The sequence below is a fragment of the Cavia porcellus genome, unplaced genomic scaffold (assembly GCF_034190915.1).
Source record: "Cavia porcellus strain 051 isolate PalLab524CR breed Dunkin Hartley unplaced genomic scaffold, mCavPor4.1 scaffold_4, whole genome shotgun sequence".
Classification (NCBI taxonomy): Eukaryota; Metazoa; Chordata; class Mammalia; order Rodentia; family Caviidae; genus Cavia; species Cavia porcellus.
Genome location: NW_026947487.1, coordinates 24,850,695 through 24,868,905, shown reverse-complemented (window position 1 = coordinate 24,868,905; position 18,211 = coordinate 24,850,695). Strand labels below are relative to the sequence as shown.

The following is an 18,211-nucleotide window of genomic DNA, read 5'->3' as shown; positions in this document are numbered from 1 at the left end:
TTTTATATTGGAGGATATTTATTTTGTAATGTTAAACATGTATTTGCCGAAGACCCAGTATTTCCAGCCCTTGTTGTCTACTCAAGAAAAATGGAAGCATAGTTCACATGCAAAGACTTGTATGTGGAATAATTCAAAGAAGCTCAAACTGGAAACCATCAAACTCCCTATTAACTAGTGATGGGCAAGCAAAATGTGGTCATCTGTACCATGGGATACTATTCAGCAATGAAAAGAATAAAGTACCGATACATATATGGGAGAATCTCAAAATCATTATGCTAAGTGAAAGAAGTTAGGCACATGTGACTGCCTGTTACATGATTCCATTTATAAGAAATATCCAAAAAAGACAAACTATTGACAAAAAGATTATTGTTTCTGAAGGGCTGGAGGTGGAGTAGGGATTGCTTTCAAATATAAACGAGGAAATTTTTTTGAAGTAGTAGGAAGTATTCCAAGTAGGTTATAGTGATATTTGCATAATTCTATAAATGTACTAGTTACTTGAAGTGTACATTTAAGATGAGTGAACTAACTGATACGTTTTTGGCCACATAAATCTGCCAGTCATCATGGCAGAGGTTCAACATGGTGAAGGGACCATAAAAAGTCTTATCAGTCCTCTTTCTCCAGTGCTCCACACCCAAAATAGACTTCCTGTCTTGTGCCAGAGTCACTCTGATCCCTGGATAGAACATCATTCCTGCTTTATCGTCACCAGCTGGCTTAGCACCACCCCAATGAGAGTTAATACAAGCAGGCCCCAGCCCTTTGTCTAGAGAGAGAACCTCTGCATTTCTCCCCAGCGCCAGGCATGCCCCCTCATTAAAGGCCTCTTCATACTTTGTCTCTTTCTTATCTCTCCTGTGCTGCTTCAGATTGAGTGCCAAGAATACTTAATCACTAATGATATATAAATTAAACATCAACAAAGCTGGTGAATATTTAAAAGTATGTTTAGATAGCCTTGGTCTTATTTACTCGGGCATTTAGCCCATTTATTCTTTTTGTAACTACAAATATACTTGAATTTCTACCAATCTTTATGATGTTTTCTTTTTCTTTCTTTCTTTTCTTTTCTTTTTTTTTCTGGTACCAAACTCAGGGCCTTGTGCTTGCCAGGCAGGTGCTGTTCCACTGAGCTATATCCCGGGTACTTATGGTGTTTTCCGTATGTGATATCTTTTTAATATTTTTTCCTTTCTCCTTTTTTCCCTATGTATTATTTTTTCCAGTTCTATTTCCTCCTCCTGTTTCCTGGAATTTATAAAAGCTTCTGTACTTTTCAAATTTACCCTAGAAATTTTAACATGCTTTCTTTGAGATCCATACCTTGAGTTAGGGGCTTTGCTCTTTTCTTGAACACCACCAGGAATTTAGAACACACTGATTGATACTTTTGCACTTTAAAACTCCAGATGACGTTTTTATTACTTTATGTAGTTATAGAAATCATTCACATATTTACCTATCCCTCCTTTTCATCCTTTATTGCATCTCTGACTTTTCACTGGCAACATTTTTCTCAAAAATGCTTTTTCACAAAAAGATAAAATAGTGTGAAGCTTAAGACCATGGATTCTAGAGCCAAACTACTTTTATCTTCAGACTGCGTTTTCTTTTTGTTCAACAAATACAGAAAGTTAAGCCATATGAAGGAGGTAGCAGAAATGTGACTTGAACCCAGTGATCCCCTAGAAGCACCCTTGTACAGTGGAGTGCTGGGGAACGAGCCCTCATCTAACAGCTCTGTCATGCACATCAGACCAGAGCCTTGTTCCACTGTCAGCCCGCAGCATGCAGGCTCGTCTTCCTCTGGAGCTCATAAATAATTCTGAGAAGATGTCTCTTCTAGCAAATTGCAGTTGACTTTGACTTTACACTTTGGAATGTTTGTAAAAATATTTTTCTGTTTATTAATTATTATTTTTAAAGTAATTTGAATAGTCCCACAAAAATTCTTGGAAAAAATATATATAACTATTCTGGACTCTTTCTTCATTTATTCCTGAGCAGACCAAGCAGCAGGCTCTTGCTTTATAAAGCAAATTATTGAATCTGCCCAGAAGCAAAGTGGATCGGATGCTCGTGAGCCTGGGCAGAGACTGTGTAATAGAGTGATTACACACTAGATGATATTGAAATCTCCTCTGATCCGTTTAAAAGTGTGGTCAACGCACTACAGTCTTCTAAATCTTCTAGCTTTTCCACTGTCTTTATAAGACTTTCCAGTTTGTTGGGGGGCAGCACCCTGGTGGCATTAGCCCTGAACTTTTTCTTTAGGTCCTCCTGGTTCAGTGGATTCCTCCAGTGACCGTAAAAGGTACTGCAGTGCTCAGTGAATGTAGCTCCATTCTTGAGGGTGACACTGACATCGCAGTACAGTGTGTCGAAGTTTGGGAGGTTGTCAGAAGGATGCTCTAGCTTCACCTTCTTGAGCAACTCTGTCACCTGTGGCCTACTGACCTGGTCTTTGTGGAATGACTGGACAGTGATATCTCCATCAAGCAGCACAGTGCAGGCCACATACTGGAAGGAATGGCGGGCTTCATGCTCTGAGTCTGGGAAGGGTCTGTTTACATACTGGACCTCTGGAACCCTGAGCACAATTTTCCCAATGTGGTCAGCAGGAAGCAGGGTTCCATCTGAAAGCACAAGATGCTGTCTTACTGATGCAGCTGCCTCTGCCACCCAGTGGGTAGCCAGATGTGCAGGGAAACGCTTGAAGGCTACATCCTGCTCGTCCAGCAGCCAACTGTGGGAATCCAGACTTGGAAGGACTTTTGGGGAATAGTTGGTGTAAAAGGCCCCAAATCCCGTTGCCAGGTCCAGGATGCGCTTGTTTCCTTGGAGTCCTAGCATTGCCAGAAAAGCAGCTTCTGTTCCATGCCTGGCAGCATTGCCAATATGAAGGGGCTTGGTCTGAGTAGCAGCATTTGCCATGGGTGCCCCAGAAAAAGAAGCAGCAATGGCCAGGGCTTGTTGGCACTCTGCCAAGCTGAGCCCTAATAACTTGGATGCAGCAGCAGCACTACCCAAAGTTCCTACCACCGAGGGAGGATGGAACCTGAAAAGCAAAACAGAATTGGAGATTTACAAACTATAGCCACCAGGAGGTAGTATTGGATAGTAATAATAACCGTGTCACACAGCTTGCATTCAAATTTCAGCTTTCACCTATTAGCTGTGTGATTTTGAGAAACTTACTCCACTTCTCTGCTTTTGTTTTCTCTTACATAAAGTGGTACTAACAGTACGCACTCACAGAGTTTGGGAGCTTTGAATGAACTCACATATTACAGCAATGGCTAATATACAGCAAATTCTTTATAAATGATATAGTTATTGTCAGGCAAAATTTTCTGATTCCTGATACAAACTGTGAAAGTACATACTCTACATTTTTTTTTCTAGCAGGCTGGACCAAGTGGCAGAGAAAATATTAGATCAAACCATGTGATTTAGCCAACATCTGGCCAGTTTTGAACAGTGGGATTTATAGCCAGAGTTAGGATATTCTGAATGTCCTTATTAATCTGAAGGATCTAAGTGAACAACAGAGCAGATTCTTCTCTGAGGATGGGATTAAGAATACTCAGAATACTTATAGAAGTTAAAATGACATGAGTCACCTTGGGATAACAGACTCCAATTATTTCATAGTCCTAGCTGCTTGATTTGAGCTCTAAACTCAAAGGACATTTTAATTAGCACTTACGAAGTCACACTTTTGTATATGACTTTGGGTTTGGTATGTGACTGGAACCAACTAATCTCCCAGCCTCTAAACCAGAAACCTCTAGGTAGATAGCCAGATGAAGAGGAATGTGGCTGCTTCTCCTCTGGGAAAATTCTCTCCATACCTCTTTGGGATGTCACTGGCTTCCTTGGAGAAGTGCATTAATCGGCCTTGTACTTCGATGCCAACATTGAAAGCCAGCAGCAGGTCAAGGCCAGAAAATTTTGCGCTCTGAGGTAGGGCTTCTGATAAAGCTGTGAGGGCAGGAAGGATAGCCCCAGAAGGGTGGGTTGCAGGGTGCCACGTGTCATCAAAATCCATTGAGTGAATCTGCATAAAAAAATACAAACTAAGAAATCCAGCTTTTTCAAGAATGTGTTGACTTTTGGGCCAGTAAGGATTTATAGTAATAATCTGGTTTGTCATAAGATTTTTTGACCTGATTTTCTGAAATTAAAACCTAAGAAGAAGCTGTGATTCTTTTACTTTTCTTGCTTTGTTTTGTTTAAGACAAAGTATGCAGTTCAGGTTGGCCTTGAGCTCAAGTTGTAACCCATGCTGGTCTTGAACTCATAGTGATCCTCCTGCTTCAGCAGAGTGCTTGGGACTCTGCCATCATTCCCAGCTTGAAGCTGTGATCATTTTTATTTAAACAAAACAAAACAAAACAAAACAATATGATAAAAACAACACAGAATTTCAAAAAATAGGAAATTAACACTAGTTACTATATTGTATATTGTTATCTTGAAGGTAGTTGTTCAGATTACCAGATTTATAAAAAATGCATAAAAAAGCATAAAAAATGACCAAGACAATCAGATAATGAAAACACAACTTGCTTTTTTTGATGAACTAACAGAGATTGGTAGTATAATTTTCTATCATATATGTATTTACGTATATATATATATATATATGTGTATATAATATAATCTTTTACCTTTTTTGTTTTCTCCTTTCTCCTATCCAGTTGTTCTTTCCTTTTGAACACTTTCTTTCCCTTTTATTTTCACAATATCTATTGTAAAATTTAGGATCTTATTTACTTTTTAAAATTTATACTAGGGAGACAAAACAATATATGTGAGTCTGATTTATTTATGAGTATGGTCTCAAGTTGTTTCATTTACCAATAAAAACCTTGTTTATCCTTCTTTATAGCTGAGAAGTACTCCATTGTATAAAAAATCACACCTTTTTTATCCATTCCATGATTTATGGGCAATTGGGTTGTTTCCAAGATTTAGCTATTACAAATCGTGCTGCTGTAAACCTGGATGCACATACGTCCCTGTGGTATGATGTTTTCAATTCTTCTGGGAAGATACCCAGAATAGTAATAACTGGATTGAATAGGACCTCCAATTCTACTTTTTTGAGGAAGCTCTGTACTGATTTCCATAGTGGTTGTACCAGTCTACACTCCCACCAACAGTGGAAAAGCATTCCTTTCCTCCCCACAAGCCTACCAATACTTGTTATTGGTTAATTTCTTGATAGTAGCCATTCTTTCTGGAGGGAGATGGAATCTCAGTGTTGTTTTAATTTGCATTTCTCAAATGACCAGTGATGTTGAGCATTTCTTCATATATTTATTTGTCATTTGTATTTCTTCATCTGAGAAGTGTGTGTTCATCTCAGATGCTCATTTTTGTCTTTGAATTTGGGGGACCTGATGTTTTTCAATTCTTTATATGTTGTAAATATAAGTCCTTTATCTGAGGGACAAGTTGGCTAAAGTTTTTGCCCATTCTGTGAGTTTTATTTCCACTCTATTAGTGATTTCTTTTGATGTGCAAAAACTTTTTAATAAGATGAGATCCCAGTTGTTGATTGTTTGAAGTACTTCCCATGTGGTTTGCATTTGTTCATGAACTCTTTGCGCTTCCCTATGTAAGAAGCTGTGATTCTTAATCCATGGATGACACTGGGATTCACTACTCTTTTGCTTCCAGGCAGGCAGAACCTTGAACAGCAGCTGGTGACCCCACTTTCCCTGGCCCCCCGCAAAGGTCTTAGGTCTTGAATGAGCAGCTAGAAACCTTTGAAAAATCCATATTACCCCTTAAGCACAAAAACCATGGTTTCTTTTCTCCTTAATTCTTTAAACACATCACATTAAACACTTAGTGATTTATTCTACATAAATCTTATATTTTATATCTATCACAAAATAATTTTAAATTTCTACAGAATTTGCAAGAACAGCATAAAAACTCTCAAACCTAGATTTCTTATTAATTATATCTTAAGGTCACTATTTGCTGCTGTAAGGTTTTATTCCTCTTCATTCCAGTCATTTTTTTCATTCAAGAAATGGTCATAGCTGTAAATTCTTTTAAAAACAGAATTTCTGTCTGTTTGTTGTGACTGCTGGGTTTCCTAACTGCTTGCTAAATGCAAATTGCATTTGACTTCAACAGTCTGAGATACTTTCCTCATAAACTGTAAGAGAATATCAGACATCACAAGTGTAGGTCCAGATCTTTTAGATTTAGACTTCTCCTCATGCACAGAAAAAAATAAAGAAATAAAAGCCATCTGTCAGAAGTGGTCAGAAGTGTGTCAGAAGACACACACATCATGTGGCCATTATTTCTTTGCCAATAAAGAGCTAATGAAGAAACAGAATATTACTAGAATATTATGGAATATTACTGGACAGAAATTTGTACACTCAACAGAAGAAAGTGAGAATGAATTGTATCTGGATATTAGATTTTATATTTTTTGCTTATGCATCCAGAATTTACAGTTGGGAAATCTTGGGGAATGCTTTCATCTAAATCTTTTCACATCATCTATTTCACATTTTGTTTGAAAACACAAATTTATTATAAAAACAGGAAAGTAATAAAAACTGAAATTATTACAGTAAGAGAGGATAGGCTACACCATTTCTGAGCTTTAATGATCTTATCTATAAAACAAGGAAGTTATGCAATCCTAAGGTAGTTTCTGGCTTTGGAATTACTATGACAATCTACGAGTTGAAAAGACATGTAAACTTACAGCCACACCATTAACAAATGCAGCATACGATGGTGGGAGTTTGAAGTCTTGCTGACCCCAAACCGTGCTGGATGTATTGGAATTGTAGATCTGGAACAGAAGAATATACATCAGTGATGCTGAATCAACATAATACACACAGTGTGCATTTCAAGAGTGTTTCTTTACCTTTGAAGACATGATGTTAATGGTCCTTATTTGAACCCTTAGAAACCTTAATCATTAAAATTCTTCCTTGTAGAAGAATACACAACCTTATTCATGGTAGGAGGGGAAGATGGTATTGCTCAATCCATAAGTGCCCCAGGTAAGTGAACTTGAATTCACTTTTATTTCCTTGGCATAAATACAGGACAGAAGAGGACGTGCTGTCTAACCCAGCTAAAGTCTATGGAAAGTGGGTGCCATATTTTTCATGTCATTCCCCCTTTCTGCTCTGGATACTCCACTAGCTTTTTATTCAGAAAATATTTTCTTTTCTGTTTTTATTTTATTTTGTGGTACTGAGATTAAACTCAGGGCTTCATACTAAACTCCCTTTTTAAAAACAAAACAAAACAAAACAAAACAAAACAAAACAAAACTTTGAGACAGGTCTTACTAAGTTGCTAAGTTGCCTAGGTTGGCTTTTAATTCTCCTGCTTTAGCCTCACAGAGTGCTAGGATTATAGGTCTGTACCCCATGCCTAATTTCAGAGAATCTTTGAAGACTTTGCATTAACAAATGGTCTGTGGTAGGTGATTTTACTTTCAAGACTTGGGTTGCAATGTGCTTTCCGTCAATCTGATAATAGGCTGTGACATTTTATTAGTGAGTGATTTTGATATACTGACAGTAAAAATATGGATGAATTTTTAAAATCAGATAATGAAGCTGAGATAATTTGTACAGGGCTGTACAAATCAGTCACATGTAACTGAGTCATATAACTGAGTATAGAACCAAGGCACATAGCTCCAGGTCTAGCCCAAAGTAGTCATCTGTATACATTTGCTCTTAGCTTTGGAATAAATATTGAATTACTTACTTTACTATATTGGCTGACTTTGTGAAACACTTCTGTGCTAGTTCCAAGGAATCCAACACCCAGAGTATCCAAAATCATCCTCTTGCTCCTCTGAATGACGCGATCTGTTAAGTGTCCTACTTTCAAGCCATGGATGATGTTGGCAAAGCTTTCTGTGACAGACTTCAAAAGGAAAAGGTTAGAATGATGTCATTTTCCACTTTGTCTTTGCATGCTTCTTTTCTAGAAGAGAATTCAAGGGAGTTTTTTCTTAGAGGAAATCTAGTTGATAAAATTTAGTCATATTTTCAAAGAGTGATGTGGACTGAGCACAAGTTTATGAGTCTCAGGGATGTAGAAATGCATAATAGCAAGGTTCTGTCCTTGGTTGAGGTGAGGACACAGGTAAGACAGCAGATGATGACAACGGAGTGTGATGGGCCATCTAGAGAGAAGCACAGAAAGCCAGAGGGTGAGGAAGGAGGGGTATCTCACCTGGGAAATGGAGGTGGCTTGAGATGGAACTCTAGAGACACTAAGAGTTGCCATTCTTTGATATACACCATTCCATACCCACAGGTCTCTAAGGTGGAGACTGTGAATCTCACTTTGCAGGTGAGCAGTCCAAGACCTAGAGAGCTAACACTGCTAATTTTCATAGCTCTTAAATGGTGGAATCTGGGCACAAATGCCTATAGGTTTAACTCCAAAATTAGAACACTTCACTATCAACCCACATTTTCTAAGGTGCAGTTGGTGGAGAATGAGCATCAGAACAATCTGGGATTCCTTTTGAAAATGACCTCACTCTACACCACCAGAATAAGACTACCTTTAGAAGTTGAATGGTGGGAAGCTGGCACAGGCTTTTCACTCAGATTCTTAGGTGATTTTTTTTTCAGTGCTGGAGATGGAACAAAGGGCTTTGTGCATGCAGGCAAGAGCTCCACCACTGAGCTACACATCCAGCCTCAGGGTAACTCTTAAGTGCTCTGGTGTTATGTTTAGTATGGTATAACATGGCAATGTGGCTATTGGATGGCTAAAATGTAGTCACTACAAACTGAGATGTGTCACAGGAGTAAAACAAACTGCTGTGAAGTTTGAAGACTTAGTGGGGAAAAAATCTAAAGCATCTCAATATTTTAAAAATATAGTTCACATGATGAATCAATATTAATATATTGATAAATCAATATTTAGGACAGTTGGCTAAATAAAATATTAATCACTTTCTTCTTACTTTTTAAAATACGTTTACTGGAAAGTTTGAACTTGCATAATTGCAAGTTGTTTCTCTTCCTTGTTGCTGGGGATTTTCCAGAAACTTGGATAGCTAATCTGGTTGTGAACATGAAGGAGTAAGCCAGGTGAGGGCGAAAGGAAGAGGGTGGAAGCTAAAGGTAGAAGCAGCAGCACGGGCCAAGGCTTGGAGGGGTGTAGGTATGGCATAATCTTGAACACCAGAGCTGCAAGCAGTGGGCAGGGGTAAGAAAAATACATTTGCAGCTTACAACTGAATGATGACTGTTGCTATATTATGCTAGAAACAGTGATGTCAGTGAGCAGCCTGGGGAACCACAGTGTTGCCACAAGATAGGTAGAGATGTGATCAGAACTGTGTTTGAAAGATCTCCTTAGCAAGTGTTGAAAGAATGTGTTTGAGTGGGGTCGACAAGAGCAGTTAAGAGACTGCTGTGGTAGCACATGACCTGGATGGGGACAAGGAAGTGTCATTTGTTAAGAGAGGGGACATAGGAGGAGGAAGAGGGATCACTGTGGACGTGAGTGTAAAGTGCACTGTGATCATCCTGGAGGGAAAAGCCATTGGCTTCTACCCATAAATCAGATACTGTAGAATAGGATGATTTGAATTTCGTAAGTAACAGGTCTTTCAATAGCATACACACTATTTTGTTTTCTGCGTGTATAGTTAAAAATGTTTTACTTTTTCTTTCTTTATTAAAATATCAAGTTTATTTCATATACATATTTTAATTTCCATCATCTATATGTCTGATTGCCAGTCCTACTACATCCTATTGTAGCATCTCATACTTAAAACAAAGAGTTTAAAAACTGAACAGTTTACATTATTGAAAAATACATTATTGGCAAACCTGGACAACACTTATCAAACACTTTGCATTATAAAAAGGACTGTCAGATATCAAATGCTACAGAAAAGAAATAAGATGGAAAACTGTAACAAACTAAACTGTTTTCTTACAAAGATTTTCTGTACTGTTAAAGATTTTAAATGGCCTACTGGTCCATCATCTGCAAGGAATTTTTCACATAACTGATTATCTTTGTCACATTCTTGTTGCTGAGACACAATACCCAACAGAAACTCACAACCTAAAGGAGGAGAGACTTGTTTTGGCTCACAGTTTTAGTCCATAGGAGCTGGCTCCAAGAAGGCATAGTGGAAGGGTCTGGCAGAGGACAGCTGCTCACCTTATGGGGGCCAGAAAGCAGAGCTGCAATGGAGGAGCTTGGGGAAGGTGATGCACCTTTCTAGGCCATGCCTGAAACAACCTTCCTCTCTCGATCCAGTCCCACCTCCTAACAGTACATTTAGCTATAAATTCACCAGTGAACTAATCCACCAGTGAGTACAGTGCCCCATGATCCAGTCATCTCCCCAAAGCCCCACTTGTGGGTACATGAGGCTTTGGGGGGAACATTTAGGGATAAACCATAACATTCCATCTCTGGCCCCCAAAAGGCTCATATATATCACTTTATGCAAAATGTATTTGGTCCACCTCTAAGAGTTGCCAAAGTTCTAACGGTTTCTACATTGCTGAAAAGTCCTAGTCCAAAGTCTCCTCTGAACTTAAAGCAAACTCTTAGCTATGAAAAAACAAAAAAGAAAGTTATACATTGCTGACATACAATGGCACAGTGACACATTCACATTTTGAAAGGCAGAAATATGGGGACAGAAACAATTGGGACCAAAGCAAGACAGAAACTTAGCAGGGCAAACATTAAATCCTGTAATTCTGAGTCCAACACCCTGGACAAGTGGTGAGATGTGAACTCCAAGGGGCTTGGACAAGCTCATCTATACTGCATGGCCAGGGCTTGTAGCTTTCATGGCTTCTCTCTTGGGCTGGCTTTGCTCACTCCTTGCAGCTTTCCTCAGTAATGTTCCACTTTCCTGGCTTTTCCCACTACACTTTCAGTTCAGTCTCACAGATTCATGCACTGCTCTCCTGGGGACTGCCCAGATTCCTAGTCTTTCTTTTGAAATCTGGGTAGAAGCCTCCATTACACCCAGGACTCTTGCATTCTGCATGCCTATAAAATCAGCACCATGTGATAATGGCAAGGTCTGTTACCAGCTGGAACAGTAGCTGGGCTCCCTTGAATCACAATTGCAGAGGCCTCTGAGTGCCTAGATGACAGTACTGTGAATGAACTCCCAGCAAGTTAATTTTCTTCTATTCTTCCTATGTCTTCAAAGCATCTTTATATTGTTCTAATGTAAAATATGCTAATTTTATACAACCAAGCTCTCCTCTCTCCAGCTTTATAGGCACTTCTTTTTTGTTGAAACTCAAAATTTAAAATCAGAAAGCTGTATCATTTGGTCTTGATTCTCAATATAGAACTGGCTATATACTCCCAACAATACCAATACTCAGCTTGAATGTTTGGTTGCCTTGAAATTTCCTCTACCAGATTAATTAATTTGCAACCTTTAATCTCAGTCTTTTGCAAAGTCTGAGGTCATAAGCAAAATGTAGACAAATTTTTGCCAGAGCATAGCATACCTTGCCTGGAGTCTAACTGCCAGTGGAGTTCTTGTTTCCCAGTTGAAACTTGCTGAGCCTGGTCTGTACTATTTGCTTTTTACATGAGCATTCTTGTTAACTGAACTGCAGAATCTCCCATCAGGCTTGGCTTACAGCATCTAATGCTCCCTTTCCAGTTGAAATTTCCAAACCCTTCTGAATTCCTCCTCATAACAACTTTTAAAGACTTATGAACTACATGGTTAAATAGTACAATAGCAATGATCCTACTTCTCTGGTACCAAAATCTATAGTCACTTTTTTGCCACTAAGACACAATACTCAACAGATACCCACAATTTAAAGGAGAAAGGTTTACTTTGACTACAGTTTTAGTCAACAGTTGGCTGGCTTTAAGGCAGGAAGTCATGGTGGAAGGGTCTGGCAGAGGAAAGCTGTGAATTTCTTGGTCACCAGGAAGCAGAACTCCAAGGGAGGAGCTGGAGAAGGAGATATACCCTTTTAGACTACAGCCGGAGTGACCTTCCTCTTCAGCTCCAGCTCTACCTCCTAAAAGTGCATTTAGCTACACACTCATCAGTGGACTAATCCACCAATGAGCATAATGCCCCATGATCCAACCACCTCACCAAAGCCCCACCTGTGATTGCATGAGGCTTTCAGGAGACATCTAGATATAAACCATAGCATGGATACACTTGGTTTCTGTTTTTTATTTTTATTTTTTTGTTATTGTTGCTGTTTGTATGTATGTATGTATGTATGTGTGTGTGTGTGTGTTTTGCTTTAATATTCCTACAGAATGAGACCTTTTTTTGGGGGGGGTACCAGGGATCACACAGGAGACCATTTTGTTTTAGGTGTTTTCATCTTGTTGTTTTTGCAGAATTCTTGACCTTTTGGATTTGGTTTCGGCTTGGAAGATCTGGAATCTTTTCATTCTGCCTTTTTTTTCTAAACTAGAGTTTTTCTTCATTTTCCTTATCATCATTGTTGTCATCATTGCTGTCACTGTCGTCTTTATCAGCATCAAGCTTTACTTTTTTCTGTGGAAACTTGCTACTGCTTCCAGGGGAAGAATGCTTCCCCAGACATACGTAAGAGTTTTCCAGCCTCTTTTCCTTCTGATTCAGCATCTTTGTCCACTGCTACTAAATACTGTCCAATGATATGCACAGGCCCTGAATCAGACTTCAACCTAAGGGTCATGGGAAGGGGGATTTTTTTCATTGTCCCTAAGGAAACACTGACTGCATGTTCAACATTGTCAGCATTACAGTAAGGCAATTGCCTTCATAATTCATTGCATCTGCTCTGACAGTGTGTAATTTATCTTTTGCACTGGCCCCTAAACTGACCATTCTTAAACATAACTGGTGCTCCTTTGCATCATTAATATATGTAAAAGAAAGTATGTTTGTCACTCTTAGGTCACAAGTGAAAAGATGAAGTTCTGGTACCTCCGCTGACCCTGTGTCCATCAAATCTTCCATGGGAAGATGGACTGTACATAGGTGGGACAGAACTTAGACAGAGATAAATAATTACTGCTGAAGAAAATAGACTTGTGGTAGAGTGATGCAAGGGCAAAACCATGTAATTTGAAGGGGCGTTTCATTCTATATATGCCTAGCATTTAGTACCTTTGGGTAAAATATTGGGTAACTTCCTTTGTCTCTGACAGCATGAGAACACTCACTTGTTAACTGTAGGGTACGGAGTTGCTGCATTAGAGGATATCTCAGGCTGATCTCCGTGTCAGGGGAGGAAAGAGATGGAACCAGGATCCTGCCAAAGGTCCTTTACCATGGCCCCCACTCTTGGAATATTTAGATCTATCAAGTCGAGGAATGCTCACCGTTTACAAAAGGGTGACTAACTTCCTATGCTTCTGAAATTTTGGTAGAAAGTGAGGGGAGCTTGAGATGGGAGAAAGCAGGAGAGAAAACAGCTGGGAGATAGGATGCTGGCAGGAGCATTTTTTGTTGGGGTGAACAATAACAATAATTCTGACTTTCATGTTTCTAAATATTTGGAAAAACATCAGAGAGAAGAGAGAAAGAGAAGGAGGGAAGGGGGGCTTCAGGATTTGCCAAGTAAAATTTAAGGCTTCAAGATCTAGTTGGATCCTTGTTTCTACGACAATGTCCTTTTTACCCGTCTTCCCACTCCAATCACTTCCATGGTTGAAGATACTTAGTGGCTGATGAGTCATCCGCTCAAAGTTAGATCTGAAAGGATAGTGACTTGTGGGGACTGAGATATGCCTAGGGAACAGGTAGGGGATGTCAGCGTGGAGCCCAGGCAGTCACTGGGGCATCCATCTACACAAGGTTGTACTGCTGGTGATCTATGATGGGGTGGGGGAGATGGGGTTCCCTGAGTGGTCCTGAATGCCATCCCTTCACTTGATTCTAAGAATATATGAGCCCTAAACCTGTGACCCTGAAAGGAAGGGAGCTGGAAGGAAACAAGTATACAGCTGCCAGCTGTCTGAATCTTACACTTCTCTACATTTAAGAGGTCTTCACAGTTTGCTTGGCTTTCTCATCACATTTGCATCCCCTTTTAGTAAAATACTGTAATTGAAATAATGTATAAATGGAGACAATATGCCACCATTTAATAAGTGAACTTTACAAATTCTTGTGAACTTATTGTGCTAAGATCTCTAGAATGCCAAACGAATACATGCTGCGTTCTGCCTCAGAAACCTTATCAGGGGATAAGAGAAGATGGTGACAGCAAATAAATAATTAGAAATGAAATCCAGCAGTGCCACAAAGGACAAGTACAAAGCTTAATTTACTTACAATGATTCATTTTCTTCCTAATACGATACAATAGAATCATGTCTCCGATTTGTAAAATGCAGATGAGAATGAAGATGGATTTAATTAGGCATCTCAGAGGCTATCAGAAAAGTTAAAATGCCAGTTTTGAAACACAGCAAGCAGTTCTTAAAAGGAGAAGGCAACTGAAAAGATTGGAAAAGGAAGATTTAAGCGAGAAAAGAAGCTTTAGCTATTTAAAATGTCACAATACCTTGAGCATCACGTTGTTCTAAAGAAGAGTTTGGCTCAGGAGTGAATTGCAGGAGTGATTTGCCAGTGGGCTACTGCCTTTATATACTTTCTTTTTCCTAGGCTCTTTCTCTTTCACTTTGTTCTAGGTCAGGAATTTCCTACAATTTCAATGCCTCTGAGCTAACCTCACTTCAGCTTCCCCTGAAGTCAGTTTTGCAATCACCAGTAGATGAACAATTAAACTAGGCAAGGAAGTGTAGTAGTCATGGTCATATGAACTGTTCACGGGTGTCAGAGAGGCAAATTCATGATAAACTTAGAATTGCTTCTGATGTTTGGATGCCATGTGTTACTATTATAAAAATATTCACACTCTTCAAGTATTCCACTTCTAAAAATTATTCTAAGGTGATAAACCTGGATGTATGGAAATTTTTTTTTAAATTTCACATACCCCGAACAAACTGGAACTTTATTCCTGAGCTGTCTTTTGCATCATTGTGTAAATCTGGTTCATGGTCCTCTGCCTTGCGTTTGGACCATACTACCTGCCTTAACCTCTCTATACTACTGCCTGAGTCTTCGTTAACATAACATGTTCAGGATTCTTTGCTTAGAATCACCTGTGATAGCCTGGCTTGCCTGGGCTTAACTCTGCTACTTGGGGAACTGCCACTTGCCTTGGGCTGTCCAGTTAGACCAACTGATTTGAACCTTTAGTGGGTATAACAATCAAGTTATTTAGAATTGGAAACTGTCATTCTAGATGTAGTGCAGAATTTATCTTTTGGGAAGATTGCCATTCAAATCTGGAGGAAATTTACATGAATCACATCAAACAAGGAAAAGCTATGGAACAAAGAATTGCTAAATGGCTTCTGCATAAAAATGTACAGGGAGCATCTCTGGGAGATGATGGTGAGTAGCTTTGCTTCTTTTGCAGAAAGCCTGTGGGGAACTACTGGGACTCTGGACATAAGGTCAAGGTCAAGGTCAATGGATTGGTATGGTTAGGAGCTACAGAGGGATGTGGCCAGCAGGAAACCCCACATGGAAGGACTTGCAAAGATGGATTCAAGGAACAATGAGATTAAATTTCTAACTTGAAATTTTTCTTTTCAAGATAAGAATTCTCTACTATTCATCAGGCTTTGTAAAATGAAGACAAAAGCAGTTACTTTGCATGGAATAAAAAGAGGTAGAGAGAGAAGCTAAGGGTGTGAGATATAAAGAGAAGTGACGGGCAGCAAGGAATATAAGTACTCTGTGTATTCTGAATGGCTAATAAGAAATCAAACGGAACTGTGCTTGTGATTGTACCTACTTAGATGATATGGGGAAGAAGCCTGAGAGTGGTGAAGATAGTGAATTCCATTTATAAGCTCACTGCTGCTTGAAGCTGGGGTTCCCAACCACAATGTAGACTGGGAAAACTCAGATCTAGGCTTCACATAGCACAAACAGAATGTGGTAGGTCTGAAATGATCATCTCAGACAACTGTGATAAGCTGACTTCAAAGCCACCTTCCAGGGGAAGGGTGGACTCTTACATCCAAAGAACAGATGGATATTTGGGATGGGCTCGGGCAATACAGGCATGTTGGAACCACTGAGTAAGAACAATCACATTCTCAGATTCTATGATTTATTGCTGGATGGTCCTACATAAATTGGTGTTTAAAGTAATATTATCAAGTTGAAAGGAAACATTGACATCTGGTTTGACAAACAGACAAACTCTTAGTTTTGTAGTTGGAATTCTCAGTTTAGACTTCAAGGTTCATGTGTACTACACTTATCAGCAAACATAATGATAATAAAAAATTCCCCAAATACTCTGAGAGTTATTATTGTTACTACTCTCAGTTTGAATAACAGTCTCCAGACTTGGAGAGGTTAAAAATATTCAAGTTGAGAGTGAGGTATGGAAATGAGACTTGAAAATGAAGAAAAGATTATGATGACCTTAGTTGTCTTACTGTGGAACGATCCATAAAGGATCATGACCTTTATCAAGTCTATTGAACTCCAGTGGATGTTATGTTACTGATCCATTCTGGGCCTTGGGTTTTGCTCTTATTCTGTTCCAAGGAATAAACTACTTGCTAGTTCATTTACTGAGTACTTTTTATCGAACCGTGAACAACTAAAAATTAAATTACCCTGTAGTTAAAGTCATTTTATAATTGCCCAGGAACTTAAATGATAAACTGCATATTGATGGCAATTGTTTATTCAAAAACAATTGATAACACAGATAAAACTGAAGAGGGAATTTAATAAATGGAAGGACATCCTGTTAATGGATTAGAAGAAACAATATTGTTAAAATGTCTATACTACTCAAAGCAATCTGCAAATTCAATTCAATCCTGATCAAAATACCAACAGCATTCTTCATAGAACTAAAATAATAATGTTAAAATTTGGCACAAAAACAAAACAGAACAAAACCCTGACTAGCCATAGCCATCTTGAGAAAAAAAAAAAACACTCTATACATGAAAACAAAGCAGCAAACATTGCTAATTTGAAAATTTATATTACAAAGCTATAATAGTCAAAAAAGCATGGTATTTGTATATATTCACATACACTGATTGAATACACTACATAGCCTAGAAATAAACCCATGTATATAGAGTGAACTGACTTTTAACAAAGATTCTAAGATCATACACTGGAGAAAGGATAGTTTTTTTTTCAGTAAACAATGATGGAAAAATTGTATATCCACATGCAGAAGAAAGAAACTATAATTTTTCTTCTCACCAGATAATAAAGTCAAACAAAAATGGTATTCCCATCATGGTTAACTAAAGACAGCAGTACAAGAGTAAAGACAAGCGCTGGCAAATATAGGTACTTGGAAATGGAGGAAGTGAAGAAATCCAGAGACAGGAAGGAACCTGAAGGAGAAACTCACCAGATTGAATTTATGTTCAGGGGAGTTTGAAGGAATCTGGCCATTGCCATCTTGGGCTAAGCAGAGACAATTTTAAGTCACTTCTCCCTGCTATGCTTTTACACCTGTTGCAGAGTATCATCGTGGGTTTCTAAGGTCCAGTAAACACAGCTGTACCTTTGAATTCCCAACCATTGTTCAACCCTGCCCTTGACAAACAACATGCAACTCCATGTATGTCCTCCAGCCTGATCCCACACAGAGCTCCATAACTTCTTTGTATTGAATTCTCCCTCTAGAAAGTCCCATTGTGACTTCTTTTCTTCCACGGGTCCCCTTCCCTTTTTATGTTCATAGCCCTACAAAAACCTTAGAGCCTGTAGGAGAGTTAGCTTGTCTGACTTCTAGTGCCAGATCAGTCCCTCTCAGATTTGTTCTGAGATGCACTGTCCTGTTACACTTGTACCCCTGCTTTTCCTTTTTGTCCTAACAGAGTTTAAAAAGGGAATCTGGATCACGCCTGCATCACAAGCCCCCTTAACATCCCAAGTCTAGTGAACACACCATCTTGGGAGAAGACCTAATGCCCCCAGGGAAGGATGTTCCTTCTAGGCTGTTGTGTTAGACTCCTAAACTTTACTCCCTTAACATGGGAGAAGGAACTTGGCAAACAAGATATTTGTGGACCAGGGCATCAGGGAAATCCTAAATCCATGAGCAGAGATTGAGATAACCCTAGCAGGTGCTTC

The 18,211-nt window shown here is 39.0% G+C and overlaps 1 protein-coding gene across 3 annotated transcripts; it reads right to left on the bottom strand.

Annotated features, from left to right (window-relative positions):
• Window positions 1–976: 976 nt before the first annotated feature.
• Acod1 (aconitate decarboxylase 1) lies at window positions 977–14,735 on the bottom strand. Of its 3 annotated transcripts, XM_013141262.2 has the most exons (6): window positions 14,577–14,735; window positions 11,899–12,010; window positions 7,786–7,947; window positions 6,758–6,847; window positions 3,867–4,072; window positions 977–3,070 (listed from the first exon to the last, which is right to left on the bottom strand). In XM_013141262.2, exons 2-6 carry the CDS (start codon window positions 11,938–11,940, stop codon window positions 2,125–2,127), a joined length of 1,446 nt encoding a protein of 481 aa, XP_012996716.1. In that variant the 5' UTR covers window positions 11,941–12,010; window positions 14,577–14,735; the 3' UTR covers window positions 977–2,124. The 3 variants fall into 3 exon arrangements, with proteins under 3 accessions (XP_012996716.1, XP_063102944.1, XP_063102945.1); XM_063246874.1 differs by lacking the exon at window positions 11,899–12,010; XM_063246875.1 differs by lacking the exon at window positions 14,577–14,735 and having other exon boundaries at window positions 7,786–7,937; window positions 11,899–12,016.
• Window positions 14,736–18,211: the final 3,476 nt, after the last annotated feature.

Excerpts from the sequence above, each read along its gene's own strand:
- Acod1 (XM_013141262.2), bottom strand. The coding sequence starts at position 11,940 with ATGACTTCCTGCCTTAAAGCCAGCCAACTGTTGACTAAAACT. Across the intron at positions 6,848-7,785 it reads AAGTCAGCCAATATAGTAAA|ATCTACAATTCCAATACATC; the intron begins GTAAGTAATTCA and ends CTTCTGTTCCAG. Across the intron at positions 3,071-3,866 it reads GCCAGTGACATCCCAAAGAG|GTTCCATCCTCCCTCGGTGG; the intron begins GTATGGAGAGAA and ends TTTGCTTTTCAG.